Source organism: Impatiens glandulifera, chromosome 3 (genome assembly GCF_907164915.1).
Source record: "Impatiens glandulifera chromosome 3, dImpGla2.1, whole genome shotgun sequence".
Taxonomy (NCBI): Eukaryota; Viridiplantae; Streptophyta; class Magnoliopsida; order Ericales; family Balsaminaceae; genus Impatiens; species Impatiens glandulifera.
The window spans coordinates 54016323-54018362 of NC_061864.1; the positions used below are offsets into that span (position 1 = coordinate 54016323).

The following is a 2040-nucleotide window of genomic DNA, read 5'->3' on the forward strand; positions in this document are numbered from 1 at the left end:
ATTTGCGTTTGAGCGGATAGAGCCAAGTAAATCGACTATAATCATCGATAAAAATAATAAAGTACCGAAAACCATTAGAGGAAAAGATTAAAACAGGTCCCCAAACATCTGAGTGAATAAGCTCTAAAGGTGTAGAAGAATATATTTTGGATGATACAAAATGAAGTTTATGAGCTTTCTCAAATTGACAAGCATCAAAAAATTCAGTATGCATATTACCCAACAAAGGTAACTTAAAATGAGACATAACAATACTCTCTTCTAGATTAACGGAAATAAGAGGTGGATATCCCCCAGGTCTCCATGAGGTCCTGGGTTTGAGTTTGTCAAGCGGCAAGTTTTGCACTTGGTTAAGGGTTAAGTGTGTTTATGGGCTATATACTTAACCCGCGGGGATTAGTCGCACTCTATAGGAGTAGCGGAACCCAGCGTTCTAAAAAAAATTAAAAAATGAGACATAACATAAGTAGAAGTTGCAGGAGTCGGGTGACACAATCGAGAGTGCCAAACTGATGCAGTTGATCAGGAACTAATAAATCCTTGTTTAGGTGCACTCTTTGGACTGAATAGTCGATATATTCCATTATGCAAGGTTTATCGAAGAGTTTCCTTCTTCATGACCTGATCCTTCACAACAAAAAAGGTTAGATAAAATTCAAAGAATACATTATTGTTGGCTGTAAATCGAGCCACACTAAGTAAGTTCTTCGTAATCATGGGAATATGTAAAATATTTTTAAGATGCATAGATCTGTGAGTAACAGTAAATGATGAATGTTCAATATTAAAAATATTTAGTCCATTTCAATTCCCAACTAGAATTTGTTGCTCATCATTGTAAGGAGAATGAATGGAGAGATTGTCCAAGTTAGCAGTCAAATGATCAGTTGCTCTAGAATCAGAGTACCAAGCTAAGTCAGATACAATAGATGGAGTTGCTATCATAGTTGTCGATGAGGAAGATGAACAAAAATTCTGGTTGAATCTACATCGATAAGTTCTTACAGAATATCCTAGAATATTACAAAGTTGACAAATTAAACAAGAACGACACATATTAGAGAGATGTCCAAAACGAGCATATGTTTGACATTTAGGCCAATTTTGATTTTGAGGACCACGATAGGGACGATGAGGGCGAGATGGACCAGTCCTTCTTGAATTAAAGAAATTTGATGGCTGCCCTAAAATAAAAGATGTAGTAGAGGCACTCTGATGTGAGTGAAAAAAGTCACCTAGTGTCGATGGACGAGTAGCAGATCCAAAAGAGGGAGAAAATACATATTTATCTGTATGAGTCGTAGTCGTTGAAGTTCCGTGATAACTATATACAACATTAGCAGTTGGCGAGTTGGCATAGAGAAACTCAAGTCTGATTTCATGTGTAAAAAGTAATCTAGAAAGTTCGTCGACAGTAATAGAATATGGACGTGTAGTAACTGTGACTAGAAGAGATTCATATTCGGGTCCAAGGCCGCCAAGTACGTAGAGAATAAGATCTTCGTCTGTAACTTTCTTCCCGGCAGCCGCAAGGTTATCAGTTATGACCTTGATAGCTTGGAGATAAGACTCCATGGATAATTCTCCTTTTTTGATAGTTTGAAGTTGAAGGCGGAGCTGCATTAGTCTAGCTTTAGACTGAGTAGAGAAGCGTCACTCAAGTGTTTCCCTGAGGTATTGAGATGAAATACAGTTTTCACCCGCGACCTGTACAAACACTGATTCAGATAGTGTTCCGAGGAACCAGCTTAACAAACATTGATCTTGTTGTTCCCAGGCCTGAAGCTCAATGGAATTCGATGCTTCTATGGTTTTAATAGGAGCTGGGAGATCTCCATTGACAAATCCAAAGAATCTGTACCCTTTGAAAGTAGGTACAACTTGAGAACGCCAGAGAACAAAGTTATTTTGGCCGAGTTTGATAATAGATGTATATTGAAGTGAGTAGGCATTATTTTGAGCCATTTTAGAAGGGTATCGATGTAAGAGGGGTTTCCCTGTTGATTGCTCTGATACCAAGTTAGACAGAATAAAATAAAT

General features: G+C 37.7%; 1 protein-coding gene across 1 annotated transcript; it reads right to left on the reverse strand.

Moving 5' to 3' along the window:
* Positions 1-804: 804 nt before the first annotated feature.
* LOC124930387 lies at positions 805-1575 on the reverse strand. Its single transcript, XM_047470737.1, has 2 exons — positions 1236-1575; positions 805-1013 (listed from the first exon to the last, which is right to left on the reverse strand). The coding sequence occupies exons 1-2, from the start codon at positions 1573-1575 to the stop codon at positions 805-807; spliced, it is 549 nt and encodes a 182-aa protein (XP_047326693.1).
* Positions 1576-2040: the final 465 nt, after the last annotated feature.